Below are 18,160 nucleotides of genomic sequence, written 5' to 3' on the forward strand. Positions count from 1 at the left end.
ATCTTCGTTTTCTTATCTCATCCAAGGCTTCAGTACGCATTCTTTGCCACTCCTTCGAATATCATAAATGATTGTTTTCAAGGATTTACAGTTCCTCGTTTAGGTTGAGAACGGTTCATCCTTGATTAAAGCCTTTCTCGTATTTTGTGCAGTGCGCTTGCATGTGTTTGAGTTTGATAAAGGAGAGGCAAAGCCATCGCCATTTAACGAAGCCTCAGGTCACCTTCCATTGATCCTTGGTACTACTTGGTAGTAGTTTAGTTTAATGTAATAAAAGTAAAGTGTGACGAATAGCTTTCACAGCTTGTACATTCCTGTGTAAATGGGACATTTTTGCTCCTCTCCGGTTAGAAAAAGTGTGAACGATACTTCCCGCCGCTAGAGGAGGAGCCCATGACTTTTGGCCCTTTCAGAATCTCCTGTGTAAGTTAAACAAATGAATAATATAACAGCTGTGTGTAGAGTTTTATTTTTGGACTCTTGCTTTTCTAATGGCTGTTTCAGTCAGGTTTTGTTTAAATGCACTCCTCCTTGTTTTTGTTTTCTAGGAATCAGAGCAGCGCAGAACAGACTACTTTGTCAGGACTTTGATGGTTCAGTATGAAAAAGTAAGTTCTGACTCTCCTCCTCATCAATGCATTGTTTCTTTTTCCCCCAAACACGACCAGTCTTTAGTCTACTGCGGTAAAGTAAGTATTGTAATATGATATATCACTGTGGCAGTGATCAATTTCAGGTGTATAACAATGACTTGTTCCATTGTTTTTACATTAAATGACACACAAAAATAGTCATATATCTAGAACAACAGCTTAAATGGCTGTCTCCCTTTTTTTGTGTGTAAAACATTTTCTCTAAAGCATTAATTCTGCAAAACAACACATGGGGTTTGTAAGATACCACTGAAAGGCATGAAATACGGAAATGTTCCACAGTCACTTGTAGTTTAACTCTGTCAGCACTTGGTCATCTTCCAACGTTTGTGTTGCACGCCAGGAAACTCGGAGGATAACTCAGTTCCATTATATGAACTGGCCCGATCATGACGTCCCCTCATCATTCGACTCCATACTGGATATGATAGCACTAATGAGAGAATACCAGGAGAGTGACGACGTCCCCATATGCGTGCATTGCAGGTAGATACAAACTGTGCTGAAAATCTGCCATTAAAAAGAGAAATGAAATGCACTGTGCACATACTGTGACACCCTAAATGGAATGAATGATTCACACTTGCGTTCATGAGATTCTTATTCTCAAAAATGAAGGCGCCACAAACTGTTGGATTATTAAGAAAAACAAAGAAGCAACTTTGTTTGGAACTTTGTAGATTTAAAGCACTCGGCTGCACGCACCCACGCTCGTCTCCATGTGTGTGTAATAAGCAGTAATGAGCAGCCCGAGGACATTTCCGGGTTCCTCTGTTACACAGCTGGACTCAAAGCTGTGTCTCTGCGTCTGTGAAGATGCTTTGTGTGGGCTGATGTGGCGAAACCGTGCTCTTTAGAGTCGAAGAGAGCGGTGTGGCAGCATGAGATCAAGTTTTATGATTTTCATCCGTCAGGCCGGATCAGCTTCTCTGGAGCTCCCGTCTCCTTCCTGTCTGGACAAGGTGTTGTCACATGGTGCTTTTTTGTGGCTCACAGCGCATCACAGTTACAGAAATCCAGGGTTGATATTTGTGGAGTTGTCTTTGCAGTTGTATTATGAAAGCTGAAGTGTGCTTTTCATAATCAAATCTGTATAACTGTGACTGTACGTACAGTGCAGGCTGTGGGAGGACGGGTGCAATCTGTGCTATTGACTACACATGGAACCTCCTCAAAGCTGGGGTATGTAGTGCTCTCACATACCTGCACAAACACACACCCTTCATATACCTTTTAATGCTTTAAAGTACTCTCAGCTCTAAATGATCCTTTAGTTGCTTTTTAATTCAACTTGCAGTACTGATTGCTAACCATTATATTTTGCTGCATCCTTTTTTTCCCAGAAAATTCCAGAGGAATTTAACATTTTCCGGTTGATCCAAGAGATGAGGATGCAGCGGCACTCTGCTGTTCAAACAAAGGTTTGCTCTTCTAGCTTAACTTCATCTTTACCTTTACACACTGAACGATTTTGCTCATTCATGCAGATCTGGAAAGCAGTTAATATTGATTACAGTGTAGCTAAAGAAATGTTGGTGTGATGAAACAGAACATTTTGTTTCAAGTGTTAACCCCTCAGTATTATGGAAAAGTACTTATTAGTAACTTGTGGTTATTTCAAGGTTTAAAATCATTGGTTGATATCGTTCAAAAGGTTTCCAAGTGTCAGTGATTCTCATTTTCCTGCCAGACGTCTCCTCCCTCTTTCCTGTGCTACTTGTTACACAATGTAAATATGTGCCTGCCTCGCATATTTACATTTTTTTTTTCTTCTATTTCTTACTGGTTAAGGCTGTTTTACCACAGTTTTGACGTGGGTGTGTTTGTAGGTTTACTTGTGGAGACTTTCGACTTAATGGTGAATGTTTCTACTTGACAAAGCAGTCCCCCTCCTTTTTATTATGAAGTTTACTCTTGGTCTTCTTCGAATTCTATTTCAGAAATATTTTCTCCATCGAGCCCCCTCATTTCCCTCTACCTCCCTTGCCTCATTATGTCTTTGCCTTTTTCTCCCCAGGAACAGTATGAGTTGGTTCATAAAGCAATCGCTCAGCTCTTTGAGAAACAACTGCTGCTACTGGAGAGTTCTGCCAACACGCAGATACATGATGGCATGGTATGACACACTCACATTGTGCTTTCTGTCTGGTGTTAAAGAAAGGCAGGATGTCGCTGAGTAACACACTAGGAGTAGGAAGAAAACAAATAATTAGTCACATGGGGATAAAGGGTGGAGAAATAGAGGAGAGTCAGTCTTCAGAAAACTCAGAAGAAGAGTTGCAGCACTTGTGCCTTCAAGCAACATATCTCCACAGACTCATCTCAGAGGACTGCTCAGTAGAACCTGTTTGAAGGAGCAAGAGAAAAAACTTTGCTCTGTCAGTCTGAGCCTCATTCTGATTTACTTAACACTGTCATGTATTGCCCAAAAACGCTTGCACAAACACAGAAACTACATAAAAACCTTGCCCCATTCTCTTTGTACTGCAGTAGAAGTCCAAGTGAGTCAAAAACAATAGGAGCAGTAAAGGATTCATCATAGTTCATTAAGATTTAAGTTACCATTTAAAGAAACATCGCCAAATCTAAACTAAAACGTTTTACCTTTGAAATCACAGTGGTCCTCAGACTGTAAAACTAACTTGAAACAGTGAGCATATCTACAATTACTTCATGTCTACAGGGGATATACACGCACATGTTGTGTCTGACGCTAATGGGCTAAATGCACATAAGCTTTGATTTATTATTTCTCAAAAAACTGACTTGTGACTTCTGATCTGTCGGTCCATCCGGCCCAAGACACGCCCTCTCAGAGAAGCTTCAGGCTGCTCTTCATTTGTGAAGCCCTTGTCTGTAAACTACTGGGCAAAGTAGCTCAGCACACCAACGCTCTTACATGTTTCTGCTTCTTTTTAGAAACTTATTGACCGCTTGTAATGTCAGACCTTTCAAGTAAAATCGGACGATTCAGGCTTTATCTGCACAAGTGGTCTCTCATCTGAGCTTTGCACTTCTAAGGAAATTAACATTATTTAAAAAATTACAACTCTACCTCACTGCCAGTTCTCCCAACTCCTGGAAATAAATGTATGTAGGTGTTAAAGACGCAGAAAGAAGAAGACAGATGGATTAGGGTTTGGGTGGAAGATCAGCTCGTCTAAAGACAAGAGGATACAGACAAGATGAGATCGTGTCCTGGCAGGAGTCCAGCTGACTTCCTGCTTAGGAAGCTCTGATGACATCACCCCTCTCCCATAATGCACTTTGACTCTGAAAATAGAAATGCATCCTTTGGGAAAGGGAGACTCTTGATAGACACAGTCAAACAAGCCTTTTACCAGGAGAAAACACTCAGCTGACGCACTCTCTAAACTGCATGAAACCGACTAACTTGTATAAAAGGTTGTCTTCATCATTCATTCACTTTGAGTTTGTTTCAGCTGATTATTTCCTTATTATCTAACAAAGTTGCAAGTCCAAAAAGAAGAGTGTACTCGCACTCAGCAAGTCATTATCAGTGAGCTGTACTGACTCAATCCATACACGTGTTGACTCATGTCCAGTCAGCCATTGTAAGTCACTACAACACCCACATAGGTGCTGAATGGCAGTATGAACAATAATCCTACACATAGACACATCCTACACTTGTTTCTTTCTCGGATGTAGCCGCCATTGTTTGGAGAAACATTCCTACAAAACTGATTCTCACAACATACACAGACATGCAAGTTTACTGAGTTTTCACCTCATTTACCCTGGATGCTCTGAACTTTGTTCCTTTGCAGACTGTACTCTCACTCTGGCTGGATTTGCCCCTCTTTGAGGAGTTTCTGATGACTGAGGGCGAGAGAGTTGAATTAATGAGTCTCAGTGAAAGAGATGAGGGGAGGAGCAAGGAAGGAGAGGGAACGGTCGTCAGAAGGAGGAGGGCGTCTTTCAGAAACAGTTTTCTATCCTGTCGCAAAGCAAATTTGCAGCAACTTCCAGACACAGCTAGAGTTGGGAATTGGATGTACGAGAGAATGCATCATTAATCTGTAGAACTGAAATAAATATATATATATATATATATCTGTATAGATCTATATATCTATAGATCTATATATATGAGTAATGCACTTGATTAAACAAATCAAGTGGAGTAGAAGTTTTCACCACTGCCTGAACTGAAGTGACAGAGGTCTCGCAGGAAATCCGTCAGCCCGATATCCGGAAATAGTTCATATTTATCTTCACATTTATGTTATAGAGGTTGGACTTAAACGCAACCGAGTATAATTGGCCAGTTATTAGTGACATGAGCAGGCCAACCACCGTCCACGTCATGTTGTTTGGCTGTGATAAACAACGTGTGTGTGTTGTTTTAGGCGTGTATCATAAGCCTCGTTTCCACTATGCAGTCCGGTACGGTTCGGTACGGGTCGGGTCGGGTCGCTTTGGGGTCAGCTTGCGTTCCCACTGTACAAAGGGGACCCTCGGGTGGGCGGAGTGCGTGCCGAAGCGTAAATAGCAAATAACAGCAAATAACACCCATAATTTGGAACCACCTCCAAGCTTCTTCAGCTTAATGCGACACTGGCTCGCGGTCCGGTTGAAACCACTCTCTGCCATTTTTGCGGCAATCAGCTCCTCACCAACAACAGAGAGCAGAGCCTGGAACCGGTCCTGTGTGCGAGGTACCCCAAGCAGAAGGGTTACAAAAATGGTAACGGGTTCCATGGGACCGGTACGCTTTCGTGGTAGTGGAAACACTGAAATAAGCGACCCGTTCTGAACCGACCCGTACCGGACTGCATAGTGGAAACGGGGCTTAATGTGACAGACCTATCTGACAAGATGGAGAACTTACATCTGACCCATTTGTTTAGTCCAGTTATGCTATCTTAAAGTCCTGGACCATTCAATGACTTACATTATGTTGTATGTAACATAATGTAAGTAAGTACAAACTAGGAACATAGATTGTTTAGAACAATACAGAATATGAATACATAATGTCTAAGAACAAAGCCAATTATAACAGTTACAAGATATTTTTGACCAGATGCAGAAAAACAATAGCCTGACTACGTCATACTCACGATTCTAGTCAGAATGTGAGTCTGATACCGCTCAATAGAGATTTGGGTATGGGGCGTGTTTCAACCGAACCAGGAGAAAAAATGCCTCTTCGCTCAAGTGGATAGACCTACAACCAATCAGAGCAACGTAGTATGTGACGTAGATTAAGCGACACACACTTGTTGTAGGAAGGACGGCAAAAACATCTTTTCTATCGATAAAAGCCTTTATCGCGTTCCTCTGTTCGTCTTTCAAAATGAATGCAATGTGGAGATCCTGTAGAACAGACTCGATGGCAGAATCTACACGCCCTAGCTCTCCAGCGGCAGCCGTGTTCAGCTCTTTAGTGACGTAGTCGATAATGTCCCTGTTGATCATCTGTCCATCATCGTATAAAGCCCGCCCTGGCAATCTGATTGGTCCGACCAATTCTTGGTCGGGCATAATGATTTCCCAACTGAGCAGAGCCAGACCGAACTTCCCGACCTAAACTTTTATGGGCGGGGCTAAGTTCGGCTGGCACCCAGGCTAGAAAAACAATGTGTTTGGAAAAGATTTGCATTTTGGCTACTAACTTGGCTTTTAATACAGACAGTAATTGAGAAGAGCATTGAAAAAAAAAAACCAAAAAGAAAACATTGTTTTTTTTTTTTCTTTTTATGCGTCTGTCCAGGATGAAAGCAGTCCTGACAAAGCAAGCCATCATTCAGAGGATGAGAGATGGGACACGCCGCCTCCAAAACCTCCCCGCATACGCAGGTAGGATACACTCTGTGTTTTTGTGGGGTTATCTGTTGTTGTTTTCCAAGGCCTTTCTTTTTCTTCTCTTTTAAATTTGATCACGAAACAATCAAGGAATGTTGCCAAAGAATGAAGCAAGGCACGCTCATCCTCCACAAAGATGAATTACCAGGTTCACACAAGGTTGAGGAGGAGGTGTGAGGTGGCCTGTCACCGAGCACAGCGGGTGTTATGTTTTGTTGGAAGAACAGACGCATGCACACACACACACACACACACACACACACAAAGGAAAAAATGATCAAAACACAAAGTTTGTGTTAGAGCACACAAAGAAAACACATTAAGTTAACCAAACAGAAGCAGCAGGAGCTGTTTTCAGAGTTTTTGCCACCTTAGCTCCCCGTCAGCCCACAGATGCAGCCGGCCTCCGCATTAAGCTAACTTCTGCTTGGCTGTTAACGACTGCCTGAAGAGGAGCAGCATTTTTAGTTAAGTTTGCAATGCTTTGCAATACTCTGCATCACAACATGGTGTCGAATGCAGCACAACCCAAGGCCAGTTAGAGTCGAACTGTTTTTCATCATCTTCTCTTTGAAAAGAAATGGACTTCTAAGCACATGCAGTCACATCAGTTCCTATTCCATCCTTCCTTTCCATCTCTTCATTTTTTTTTTTTTTTTTTTAAACTCTTGCTGTGCAGTATGTGCCAAGCAGGCACCAAAGTCGTGCTCCACTTCTTACAGTATAGCCACAGAAGGAGAAAACTACCCTGAGTAATGAAGCAAGATACGCTCGAGAACTTTTTAACGAAGTTGACAAATGCCTCAGAGTTGCCTCTACACTTGTTGCCATGCGACACTGTCTCAGTTAATAAGCTGTTGTTGGAAGCATTGTCAAGAGGCTGTGGCCATCATCCATGTCATTAAAAATGAATACATCCTTTCGACATTTATAGCAAGGGCTATAGCAAGCTGGAGTTCAGTCAGTGAAATGTGGAGGTATGTTGGAGCTACTTTGACCTTTTTTAAAAACGGTATTCAGTTTTTTTTCTTTTTTCAAATCTATTTCAAAGCGGTATTGGCAAATTAAGGATGAAGTCAAAGTGCTGAAAATAAAGCTGAAATGCAGAGAGTAAAGTCCTCTGGATAATCAAATCAAGTTTATAGCCGGTGAGAACGACTGACTACCGTTCACAGCATGGTGATGGCAGTGCCAGATGGCTTCAGGGACCTTTGTTGTGGTATTGCATTTGTCTCAGACACTGCACGCCCACCTCAGCTGCACATCTTCAGGATCAAACACTTTAATCAACTGTTCTACTTAAAATTGTGATGCAACGTTACCTCTTTGCATTGCACGCAGGTGTAATCATTGACAGCCTCGCATCTGTCCATTCGCAGCTATTGTATCTTGCAGGAATGCAGCCACGTCTTCATAATTTCTGTGTTTTTCCCTCATTAAAGTGTAAATACTTGATACCACCTTGTGTTTATGTGCTGAAGCTGAGTGTCACCACTTCACATGGCATTTTGCAGACCCATCATAGGTCTTTGAATATAATCTTTAATATTTGCACTGTATGCCAACTCTCTTGTTATTGTGTCTATTTTGAATTTCAAACTTGTTCCCAAAATATTGTCTTTATTCTTGTCATTTTGACGGATTTTACTCAAGATATTAGAGGAACAGATGAACACTTCATCTTATTTTTTCATCGATGCGTTCCCTAATACTTGACATGACCATACGTTGTAGTTTGCTGATGTGAATCATGTATCACACAGGAGATCTGACATGATATCTGAAATGTTTACACACATTCAATCAGCCCCAGAGTGAGAGCCAAAGCCGACGAAGCTGTTAAAGCTTTCTAACATCCAGGCATGGTGGAGGCAGCGTGGGCACAGCAAGACACGGTACCAGTTAAAAAGTTTGGGCACACCTCTGATCACCCTGAGCAAGTGTAAGCAGTAAAATTGTTTGATGTTGCAGCATTTAACCAGCCAACATGTCCACTATTAAGAAAACCATGCTTCTGGTTTCCTTATAGGAGAAGTTTTTTTTTTTTTTTTTTTTTTTTTTTTTAAACCTGGACCTTATTTCTGGCATAAATTACGTTCATCTACTCACCGATAACAGTTTGGTGAGAACTAGAATGTATCTTTCTATTTAGATCCGTCTACATCCGCCTATACATATAACAGGAGTGAACGGGGGCATTGGCCGATGCCCCTATATATGGATATACACAGATCTAAATATCGTCCGAAGTACGCCAACTTTCACCAAACTGTTATCTGTGAGTAGATGAATGTATTTTATGCCAGCGATAAGGTCCAGGTTTTAAAAAGAAAAAAAAAAACCTAAACGTCTCCTTTAAGATGTCTTTTGTACCAGCTGGTTTGATGGGAAACATTTTCCAGGGGTCCTAATTTTAGGATGGAGCTGCAAGTGATCTGTTTACCGAATAGTTTCTCTCCTGTTCTTAGTAAAACATACAAATCTGAACTCGGAGATCCTGCCAAGATAGCAAAGTTCCCTGGAAGCGGGAGAGAGCAGACAGTCTAAAATGTCTGGGTGTCTCTTAATCCATTTGTCTTCCTCTCTTTGTGTGTCAGTATGTATCCTCCTGTCTCTGCGTCATCGTACTGTCTCAAATAAAATAATGTGAAGGCCTGGTTTAAACCTGGGAGGATTCTATTTATGGTATGAGCTATTTTTGCTAGAGTAAACCTCTCTCTGCTGGCCACACTCCCTTTGGGTCACTTCACTGGTGTAATTGTGTGTGGGGAGGGAGTAAGTTCTGGCTGTTGGTGTGTAAGGGAGAGATGGAGGGAGATATGGGAAGAAGTCCAGGGAGGCTGCATACTGAGTCATGGCTTTATCACATGCATAGACACACTCTACCGTCAAACATAAATACTTGTTGGGTTCGGACTGAAAACATGTTTGTAGCCTCTTGATTCTTGAGTTTTCTTGTTCCGTTTGTCATCGGTGCTCCAGATGGGAGGCCGCCGCTTTTGTCATCCGTAGCCCCACAGACAGAGAGACGCACCTGTTCGCTCAAGCAGTGATCTAAATCTGTGTGGTTTACATGTGAAGTTGGATACTTTCCTCGGGTGTCTGTGTGAATTTATCCTCACGACAACCTGAAACCAGAAAGAGTCTCTTTAATCTTCCCCTCTGGAGCATCCCGGCTTTCATGAAAGCATGCAGATCCAACTGCGATGCCGGCTAAAAATGCAGCAGCTTCCCCGAGGAGTAGCACAGGATGAGTGGGTGATCTTCTGAGAAAATGCTTGTCATTGTGAGGAATATCCTCATTGTCTGAGACACGAGATGTTGACAGCTTTTATGAATGACTATCTTTAGACACCTGGGAAAGACGTACAGCCAAAATGAAGAAAGTAAGAAAGAGAAGTGATTATGTGGTGTGCTGGCTGTGTTCAAGGATAGGTTTTTTGCAAGAGCTGGAGAGCTAAATTTTTAATTATTATTATTATTATTTTTTAACTTCTTTATTTTATTTTTTAATTTCTTTTTAATGATTTTATTGCCTTCTTGTGATTTTATGTAGCTGTGAAGCACTTTGAATTGCCCTGTGTATGAATTGTGCTCTATAAATAAAATTGCCTTGCCTTGCCTAAATTTAAGATAGTTTGTTTCTTATGCATGAAAAGGGAACATTCTACCAGTAAGCAGAATGTTTTGAACTGGTGGTTTAATAATTGTCTGTTTGTGTGTTCCTCCCTCTTTCCCCTTGCTGATACTGCTTGTTTCTTTTGGGTTGACTCATTAATGTTTGCTTAGAACCCCCAAGAATCTTTCATGTTTCTCAGTTGCACCTGAATATTCAAATCCCAGTGAAAGCAAATAGTTAATAAATGCATCTTTTGCCTGCTCAGGCAACAAAGATGACATACAATCGTAAATGCTCGAGGGTAATAAACATCTTCATTAAAGAAAACAAAGGGATAATGTTCAGCTTGGAGGCCTGAAATTGCCAATAAGTGACTTCTGGGAGGCAGCTGGATGTTTAGGAAAACTCTGCTGCAGCTGGATTCGAGCCTCATTTACACAGCAGTGCTTTTCTGCAGGAAGTCATGACCTATAACCCCCTCTCTGGGAGCTAAAACAAAAGATACTCACATTCTAGTGTTTCTGTGCATGTCAATTGAGGCAAACTACTACTCTTTGTTTTTGTCTTCAACGTGCATTTTTGGCACATTTCCTTAAAATCACAGTTATTATCAAGAAAAAGAAAAGCGCACACACACGCGCGCACACAGCGGATGACGGCCTCTGTCACACATGAGGAAGCCAGCGGTATCTGCAGTGAAAACAAAGTTTAATGATGGAGGAGGCCTTTACATTTTCACTGCATCTCCACAGCAGAAGATAAGGAAATCCCCTGTGCTTCTCGCCTGCCAGCTCCCTGAGTCGGACTTTCTGTGTGTCTGCCTTTGATCCAAACAGCGTCATGTGCAGTTCCTCCCATGCCAGCTCTTGCCTCAGTCATGTACTCTTGAATTAGCACACCACCACATCCTTTCTCTATTTTGCTGCATATCTATCTTTGCATGCATGCATACGGCATGTAAATGTATGTTTTGTGTGTGAGAAAAATGTCTCGATATAAGGTTTTCCATCTGTTTGTAGCTAGGTGGTCATAACCTCAGTATCCTGTATGTAGTTCACACCCACACTACCTGCATCTATAGGTTTATTTAGTGCATCTGTAAAATACTCATTTTTAACTGTTTGAATTCCACTAAAAGCATTTAATCTGGCATTTTAGCGGCTATAAAGAGAATAAAATCCATTTTGTATGCTACTTTGCTGGATAAAAAGTAATGTAATTCCTCTTTGGGAAATAGATGATAACTTGAAGAGAAATTTAAGCTTGTAGACCTGACTTGTCTGGTCTCAGTTTGAGTCACATCAACAGATTATGTCAGACCTTAAATCCACAAACTATGGGCTGAAGCTGTCTGACAGCAGAAACCTAAAATCTTGGAGCATGTAATTTGTCTCAGCGGTGTCGTTTCTGTGAGTTTTCTGCAAGACTTTTTAAAGTTCTGCCATCTAGTGGTGCAAAAACGCTACAGACGCCAGCTCTTGGTCTAGTTTTTTTTAAAGAGAATCATTTATATATGTGGATTGCCTTATTTCATCATGGTAGCAGTCATGTATGATGAAATGTTTGCCTTTTCATCTTTTTTTCTTATCCGAACCCCCGGTTTTCTTTCAAAAGCTCAGTTTAAAAAAAAAAGCTGTGCCTCTATTTTCTCTATCTAAAGCAAATAATCTTTGTTTGCACTTAGCCTCCGAACAAAGTAAATACGGAGGTATATGACTTTATGTGGGATGTTTTATTGAGTGACATTAAAACCAGTCACGTTTTATACTGTCATTCTTCTAAAGATTGTCATTTTAGATTTGTTTGTTTGGTAATCTGATCCGTCTTTCTTTCTCTTTCTCCGTCCAGTTCCCAGACAGAAGGTGACGTGAAGGAGGAGATTCTACAGCCTCCCGAGGCTCACCCAGTTCCCCCCATTCTCACCCCGTCTCCCCCCTCAGCCTTCCCCACTGTCACCAACGTGCGGCAGGACAATGACCGCTACCACCCCAAACCCGTCATACACGTCCTGGCTACGTCGCAGCAAAACGTGACACAGGTGTGCTGGAGATCAGTTAAATCTAGATTTGATGAATATTTAAAGAATATATTGTTAAAGGGATAGTTCGCCTCTTTTGACATGAAGCTGTATGAAGCTCTGAGAGATGGATGAGTACAGTCGTCAATCATTCAGACTTGATGTCAGGCAGCACTTTTTATTCAAACAGAAACTAACACAAAGTGCTTTCCATGTTAGAAAAAAGAAATATATCCCTCAAGCTCCATCCGCTCAGCCATACATACACAAAGCAATAAATTACTTTGTTCGAAGACTCAATAAAGAAACAGGAAATGAGCGGAAAATGTAATAAATAGATCCCATAAATCTCATATATTTGAAATAAGTAAACACCAGAGGCAGGATAACAGAAAAGCAAAAATGAGACCTTAATAGAAGACGTCCTGTGTGGAGGTCGTGCTGTTTATCTCTATAGTAACCAAGCATTTTTGCCCTTTTAAGGCTGTTAACAGTTGACCTCGGTCCTCTTGGACGATTGCACTCTGTTTGCACAGTTGTTTCACTTTGGAGCCAGTGATTAGATATTTGATGATAATCATTACTGGGTGATCTGATACAGGAGCTTTGTTTGTTAAAGATTAAAATAAATCACATTTATTGCAGTTTGTCAGTTTCTGTAAGCCAATAGTTAGATTAGTTTACTTATTGGGGGCTGGTTATGGAATTAAATGCAACAAACAGAGTTTACTATTTAAAAAAATGTGTTGATGTATATAAGGCTGTAAATGTCAAAGAAATTCTGTTACACTAGGACTGTTGCACTCTCTTGAACTTCTGTCTTCTTTCTTGGCGATTTGATTTCAGAATAAAGATGTGGACCAGCAGCAGAACCAGTCTGAACCCAGTTCAGTTAAAGAGACCAGTCCTTCAGAGCAGAAAGATCAGGACCTACTAAGCCGAAACCAGCAGACGCAGGTCTCAAATCTAGATCTCAACGACAACTACAACAACAAATTATCCTCAACATCGACAAAGTCTGAATCGGGCAAAAGCCAGACTCAGACGCCCTCCTCGCCCCTCTCCCCAGCCGTTGAATGTTTTGGTGCCTCTCGGATTGAGAGGAAGCTCAGCATTGAGATTAAAAAGGTGCCGCTGCAGGAAGGACCTCGTAGCTTCGACACTTCTTCCTCGATGGGAGTAGCGGGGGGACTAGGTGCCAGTCCGAGTAACAACACCGGCATGCTGCACAGGGGCCATGCCTTCAAAGCTCGTTCTGGTCAGTCCCTGCTGACGTCGAGCTCCTCGCTGTCGGAAGACTCGGGCACAGAGGGAGGAGCAGGTGGGTGTGGGGAGAGTCATGCAGATGGGGGTTCCCTAACCAGACCGAACCACCTTCCTGTGAGGAGCGCAGAGAAGGGGGGCTCACAGGAAGATGACAGAGTGGACCTGAAAGCTGGCCACGCAGCGTGGACGCAGTCCTGCAACAGCCCGGAAAAACTATTCCCCAAGACATCCTCCTCTTCTTCCTCCTCAGACAGAGTCGCTCCATCCTCATCCTCCTCCTCCCACCTGTCGTCTTCTTCATCCTCCTCGTCCTCCTCCTCCACTCCTGTTAGGACTGCCCTGAGTTTCACCAACCCCCTGCATTCTGATAACTCAGATGAGGAGGGGAATGGAGAGCTGTCTGGAGGAAAGGAGTGTTCTTTCACAAATGTGTCCACGGCATCAGCCATGGTAACTACATCCTTTCATCATGAAACCCAGCAGCCGGTCAGAAAGGTGTTGCCCATGTCTATTGCAAGCCAGACAACTACATCACCTTCTCCCACCACAGCAAGTATGTCATGCAGTTGCTTTAAGTGGATCTAAGCTATTGTATTAATTACTGCTTCTGATCAAATCAGTTGTTACCATCTAAAGTAAACACTGAAGTTTAGCTCTGCTTATTTCTCCTCTGTAGCACATGTAAACACATGCCTTTATTTTTTTGGAGTCCGTAAGGCTTCAGACAAACCGCGTGCTAATGACAAGTAAAATCTGTCAACACACACTCACCGTTGGCAAACACAAAGGCAGGGAGAAACCAAAATGCATACATGTGCAGGAAAGGAAGAAGAAGAAGCAAAAGAGACATGTAAAGCATGACTGTTGGAACTAATTGGTTGGTTTATAAGGAATGCTGTGTGTAGAAAATCATCTTTCAGCTCGAGTGTGTGACGCTGCGAATGAGAGAAATTCTGTTTTTTTGTTTCTGTCCATCAGCGTGTGAACTGCGTGTGCATGTTGGATGGTGATGGATCGGCACTGCATGCCACTTATAAATGCACTCATGTCTCTTTTGTGCACGTTGGGTTGAACAGAGCGGTGTTGCGCTGTTTGCTGACTGTGCCACGGTATGGCCTTGCTGTCATGAATGCAAAAACGAGATGTGGTTTCAACTGTCTGAGGTGTGAAGACTGAGAACCCAGCCTGTTTTAGATGTTTAATCAAAGAGAGACTCATCCCGCTATAACCTTTACTCAGTATTGTGTTTTAAGGTTGGCATGTAGACAGTCCTGTCTGGCTCGTTTTCACAAGCGGCCACAATTTTTCAAGCTTGGTTGGACAGTTTGGGTTCAGCATTTTGGTCTGCTTTGCTTTTTGGCACCTTCCTTTGTTTTGGCTGCGGCAGATTTATTTCCGAAAGGCTAATGGCTGCTGGTTGATTGCAAGAATCTGATGGCTGCTTGTTGATGAGTTGCACCAAGCATATTGCTGCTGTGTGGTTGGTTAAAAGAAAGCTGGTGGTGGCTGCTTGTTTTGCTGGTTGCATTGCTGAGAACCACTCAACTCTCATCACGCTGTTGAAGTCATCTTCAGAGATCAACAAAAACTGATGAAACTTGGCAATTATGTCCAGAAATTGGGATGCAATCGCTGAAACAATGTACTAATAAAAATGCACGTGACAATAAATGACAATAAAATTTTTGAATAGCTGTGTGCAATATTTTGTGAAATTAATTTTATAAAGAGGAGATAGCCAAGACAAAAAAACATGTCCATAAATAATAAAAAGGATGGTTACAACCATAATACAATTAATGAATTAAAGACGACACCTATGGGTCCTCACAACCAGTTTAAGATGGACTTTAAATCAAACTGCCAGAGTTTCTGGATACATTGAAGCTTAGATGAATTATATATAGTGTTTTTAAGCTTCCTTAAGGTCAACCAGGTCACAGCTCTTTAAATTCATTAATACAGTACGTCTCCTTGGAAATTGACTTGGCTTTAAACAGAAGTTTATAGTTTTAGCTGGACAAGTAATTCAATGTGAACCTTTATTTATGAAGTCTAAATAGCGGACAGATAATTATTCATAGAAACCGTAAAGGAATGTCCACACTAAGTTCCAAAAACTGCAACCATCACTGTAAAAAGATGGTTGTAAATACTGTTCTAATTGAGATGGAGGATTCTACACCTCAGCAATAATCTCACAGTATGTTTGAGCTCACTTTTGGTTTTATTTAAGACGATAAAAGAATCTAAAAGCTCGAAATGCACCCTTACTCTGTGGTGCTAGATGGAAAGTTTAAAGACTGTTTGACACAGTTTTCTTATTAGAATATTAAAACCTAAATCTCGTACTTTATTCATGTCCTGATTGTCATTTCTGACATTTTGTCTTACATCCACATAGCTCATTGTTCTTTTTGTCACTTTTATATATAATATACTGCTGTTTCAGCTTGCAGCTGAATCTAAAAGCTCAGCCTTGCTCTTATCGCCCCAACCCCGTGCATTGCAGCCGACACCAATCCTATTGGTGATGGTCTATGAGTAATTTTCCACAGTAAAATAGACAGACAGTATTTCTCAAAGGGAGTTAAACATTGTGCAAGAATACATCATTAATTTCAGCTCCAACTCAACAGCTGCTATGCCAGAGCAGTTATTAACTAGAGAGATAAAATACAAGAGAAATGCTCGCGATTTTTATTTATGATGTTAGAGGAGGAAGATAAACCTGACTTACCGTGACCCTCAAATCTCTTTAGACAGAGATCACATGTCAGTCATGACACTAACCGAGGAAAACCGTTATTTTAGCCACTGAAACGGTCGTCGGCGCCAGACAGAAAATATCCCTGTGGTCTGTAGATTCTAAGCTCTCTATAAAAAGGATAAAAGTGCAGGATGCAAGTGGTCGTTATACTGTTTTAAAGCCCTGCATGTATACTGACATTAATTTGAAACTAAAGCATGTAGGTGATGTGTAACAACTTAATTAAATGAACATAATGGAGCATTTTTTTGTGTGTCCAAACACTACTACAGCAGCAACTTCACGAATGAGCTGAATCAGTATTTGCTGTTTTTAGCTAATCGAGTGCTTCCTCTGATTCTGCAAAAGCCAAAGAAATAAAGTAAAGCTCACTTAAATACACACTGATATGAAGTAATTGTAAATGAAAGCAGACTAGTCAATAACCTTGCTTCTCATTTGACCTCTGACCTCTTAACCCAGACTGCTGGGACAGCGATGACTCCCCTCCCCCCCTCCCTGAGAGAACCCCTGAGTCCTTCATACTGGCCACAGGTGCGTTTGCATTGGTCACCATCCTCAAGTGTGTCTCCTGTGGTGTGGATTCCATGTGGCTCCGTGTCATGGGTCATCTACAAAGCTGGATGGATCCGAGTTGATGAATTTACAGGAAGAGATTAGAAATAAACCAAATGTCCATGCGGTCTGATGCTGTTTTGTGTGTGTACAGTTGGTGGTAACTTGTTTTTTGCTTTAAGAGCAGTAATAACAAACCAAATTGTGTGATTAAAACCAAGCCAGCAGTGTGTGTTTTATATGGTCTGTTTTAGCTGAAACAGGAGAAATATGGCTTCCCGTCTTCATGTTATTTCCTTCAGCAGTGTGTGCGTCTGCTTCAAACAGACTGGTTGACAGGTAGGACGCCTGCGGCCTGGAGTTCTACAGGATGGACTCTTTATTAACGCGACCACCCTCTAACCTCCTGCTGTTTCCTCGTTTCGTGTGGAGCGCTCTGATATTTGAGGAAAATGTTAAATTATTCAACTACGCTGGAGTACATTAGATACGGGGGGGGGGGGGGGGGTGCTTTTTCTCAGAGGCTTTGTCAGTTTTACAACACTAGAGGTCAGCATTTGCCATCTCAGTTGTGTAAAACAAGTGTTTCTGAGAGGATCATGTCAGAAATCAGGTTCAGTTGGTCATATTTATTGCTTACGGGGTGGTTTAGAACTCATCTTCTTAAGCTTTAAAATTATTTTTATGAGATTTAGTACTTTGGTCTGAATATCTCGACCAAGTGATCAAAGCTTTGTGGCCAAAAGCGGATGTTTTCCTTTCATTTGGAGGTTTGGAGGCTGCACGATGGCATGGGATTTTTAGGCAACATGGAGTGTCTGAATGTGTGGGAATGCTTGTCTGAATGTGTGTAATGTGTTTAAGTCTCAGTGTTGACTTAATTTGTCTTTGAGCGTTTTTCTTTTCTTTGTGAAATTCACTCTCAGACCCTCTGGAAGTGAGAACATCAGCCTCAGCTGAATGGAGCAGTTCACAGAAAGGTAAGAACACACAGAGAACTCGTCTAATAAAACTGAGCCCTGTGCTGTGAGGGTCGTATAATGATTTTACTGCCAATTTATTGCTTCAGTTGTTTTGGTGTGGCTGTGACAGCTGAATCAAAAGGGAATAAATATTTAACTTTTACTCTGTGGTGGTTATTTTTTTATTTGCAATGAACAGAATTCACATAACTCACAAATTCCTGCTGTAAGTCAAACTTTAAATGAATGAAAATGCTATCTTTGTTCAACTTTAGTGTAAAACTAAAACTAATGCAGTTTAAACAGTTGTTGAACGGTGAGCCTTCTCTCTCATTTCATTCACATGCTCTACACATAAATGTGTGTGTTGATGTTTAGATGAGTCGGATTGCGTAAAGACATCTCCAGCTGACCCTGCATCTGCTGGCAGCACAGCAACAGACAACCAGGCAGACCTTGGTGGGTAAGTCTACCATTTCCCCTCTT

At 41.6% G+C, this 18,160-nt stretch overlaps 1 protein-coding gene across 3 annotated transcripts in view; it reads left to right on the plus strand.

Moving 5' to 3' along the window:
- Window positions 1-18,160, plus strand: part of ptpn12 (protein tyrosine phosphatase non-receptor type 12) — a 40,367-nt gene that overhangs the window by 18,886 nt on the left and 3,321 nt on the right. Inside the window, exons 6-17 of one of the 3 annotated variants that reach the window (XM_075471502.1) lie at window positions 352-423; window positions 549-608; window positions 997-1,139; window positions 1,769-1,835; window positions 1,997-2,074; window positions 2,671-2,769; window positions 6,394-6,479; window positions 11,953-12,142; window positions 12,968-13,940; window positions 16,620-16,691; window positions 17,639-17,692; window positions 18,053-18,137. In XM_075471502.1, coding sequence (XP_075327617.1) covers window positions 352-423; window positions 549-608; window positions 997-1,139; window positions 1,769-1,835; window positions 1,997-2,074; window positions 2,671-2,769; window positions 6,394-6,479; window positions 11,953-12,142; window positions 12,968-13,940; window positions 16,620-16,691; window positions 17,639-17,692; window positions 18,053-18,137 — 1,979 coding nt within the window. The remainder of the gene's footprint in view (window positions 1-351; window positions 424-548; window positions 609-996; window positions 1,140-1,768; window positions 1,836-1,996; window positions 2,075-2,670; window positions 2,770-6,393; window positions 6,480-11,952; window positions 12,143-12,967; window positions 13,941-16,619; window positions 16,692-17,638; window positions 17,693-18,052; window positions 18,138-18,160) is intronic. The other 2 variants (XM_075471501.1, XM_075471503.1) reach the window with 2 other exon arrangements.

Source organism: Odontesthes bonariensis, chromosome 8, assembly GCF_027942865.1.
Source record: "Odontesthes bonariensis isolate fOdoBon6 chromosome 8, fOdoBon6.hap1, whole genome shotgun sequence".
NCBI lineage: Eukaryota > Metazoa > Chordata > Actinopteri > Atheriniformes > Atherinopsidae > Odontesthes > Odontesthes bonariensis.